Here is a 1906-nt window from a genome sequence, read left to right as displayed (position 1 = left end):
CTGTCCACCCCCCTTGCCACCTGGCCAGTTCCTTGTCCTGCCACTTCCCCGCTCTGGCGCGGCTCTCTGAGGACACCTCGTTCTTCCTGTTCTCCTGACAGGAGAAGAGAAATCTGGAGTCTGTCTGCGCTGCTCTCCCCTCCTCCCACCACATTTCACCCCCCAAGTTGCTGTTTTCCACAGAAATGTCAGGCTCAGCTCTCCTCTCCCCCACTCCTCCTGGATTTTTTTCCCCTCTAATCTTGGCCTTCGTCTCCAATTACTTCTTTCTCTCCTCTCTCTCTCTCCAGAGACGCTGATGGACACGAAGTGGGTGACCTCTGAGTTGGCATGGACAACTCATCCGGAGACGGGGGTAAGTCTGGAGGCAGTCCCGGTTCCAACCTCCAAAGGGCACGGCTGGCCCCGGCCCCACGGGAATTGGGCTCCTTGCCAGTGCTTTCGTGTAGCTGGCTGCATCTTCCCCCTTCCCTCCTGTGCTTCTCTTCTTGCCTTGTGAAACCATCTCCTCCTGAGTTTGTGCCGGTGGAGGGAGAGCGCCATGGTCCCTGGCCTGGTTTGCTTTTAGTCACCTTGATGACCAGAGAGGTTGGGACGGGTGGAGGTGCAACTGCTGCTCTTCCCTGTTGACTGTTGCCCTGTCTCCCCCACCCTATGTCATTTGTGACATGTACGTGGCACTGATCTCCCCGCCTGGGGATCTCACCTGCTTCCCTCTTGCTCGCAGTGGGAAGAAGTCAGCGGTTATGACGAGGCTATGAACCCCATCCGCACGTACCAGGTGTGCAATGTGCGGGAGGCCAACCAGAACAACTGGCTTCGCACCAAGTTCATCCAGCGCCAGGACGTCCAGCGCGTCTACGTGGAGCTCAAGTTCACGGTGCGGGACTGCAACAGCATCCCCAACATCCCAGGCTCCTGCAAGGAGACCTTCAACCTCTTCTATTATGAGTCGGATACAGATTCTGCCTCTGCAAATAGCCCTTTCTGGATGGAGAACCCCTATATCAAAGTGGATACAATTGCCCCAGACGAGAGCTTCTCCAAGCTGGAGTCTGGCCGCGTGAACACCAAGGTGCGCAGCTTTGGCCCGCTCTCCAAGAATGGCTTTTACCTGGCCTTCCAAGACCTGGGAGCCTGCATGTCCCTCATCTCAGTCCGGGCTTTCTACAAGAAATGCTCCAACACCATTGCTGGCTTTGCTATCTTCCCGGAGACTTTAACGGGGGCCGAGCCCACCTCTCTGGTCATCGCGCCAGGCACCTGCATCCCCAACGCAGTGGAGGTGTCTGTACCCCTGAAGCTGTACTGCAACGGCGATGGCGAGTGGATGGTACCTGTGGGAGCGTGTACGTGTGCTGCTGGATATGAGCCGACTATGAAGGACACCCAGTGCCAAGGTACGCGCGTGGCGGAGTGACCGTGGCTCTTGACCCTGCAGATGTGTTAATGCAGAGGAGGCTGGTTTGTGTTGAACTTGGTCAGGTTTTGGAGCTGCGCAGGCTCCCTGAGGGGAGGGAACAGGGTGGTATCGCAGAGGACGGGTCTGCAGTTTGGCTCAGTATCTGGAAGCCTTAAAGCCTTCATGGTCTGGACTGGCACGGTGTCTTCTGTGACACACTGGTTAGCATCCATCGGTGCAGTCTCTGCGGGATGCATCTCCTTGCCAAAAGCCGTGGCTCAAGGCTTGGTCCTCAGCAGGGATCCAGCGTGTTTAAGCCCCTCTCACCCCTGCTGCCATGTCCGGCGTCTCCCCTCTCCCTCCTGCAGCGCTGAAGGCTGGGGTGAGTGATTGTTCCCGGCAGCATGGTTTCGTGCTGCCTGTGCGGAGGCGCTGGGGAGCTCTGCTGGTGAATGGGGCCCCGCTGTGCCGGCTGCTGGGGAAGGCCCGCTGATGCATGCTCAC

The 1906-nt window shown here is 58.1% G+C and overlaps 1 protein-coding gene across 1 annotated transcript in view; it reads left to right on the top strand.

The window, feature by feature from the left end:
- Positions 1–1906, top strand: part of EPHB3 (EPH receptor B3) — a 16459-nt gene that overhangs the window by 438 nt on the left and 14115 nt on the right. Inside the window, exons 2-3 of the mRNA XM_010132370.1 lie at positions 252–355; positions 728–1400. Coding sequence (XP_010130672.1) covers positions 252–355; positions 728–1400 — 777 coding nt within the window. The remainder of the gene's footprint in view (positions 1–251; positions 356–727; positions 1401–1906) is intronic.

The sequence above is a fragment of the Buceros rhinoceros genome, unplaced genomic scaffold, assembly GCF_000710305.1.
Source record: "Buceros rhinoceros silvestris isolate BGI_N320 unplaced genomic scaffold, ASM71030v1 scaffold7503, whole genome shotgun sequence".
Classification (NCBI taxonomy): Eukaryota; Metazoa; Chordata; class Aves; order Bucerotiformes; family Bucerotidae; genus Buceros; species Buceros rhinoceros.
Note: the sequence above shows the minus strand (reverse complement) of the source record. Positions and strands in the feature narration are given on the sequence as shown.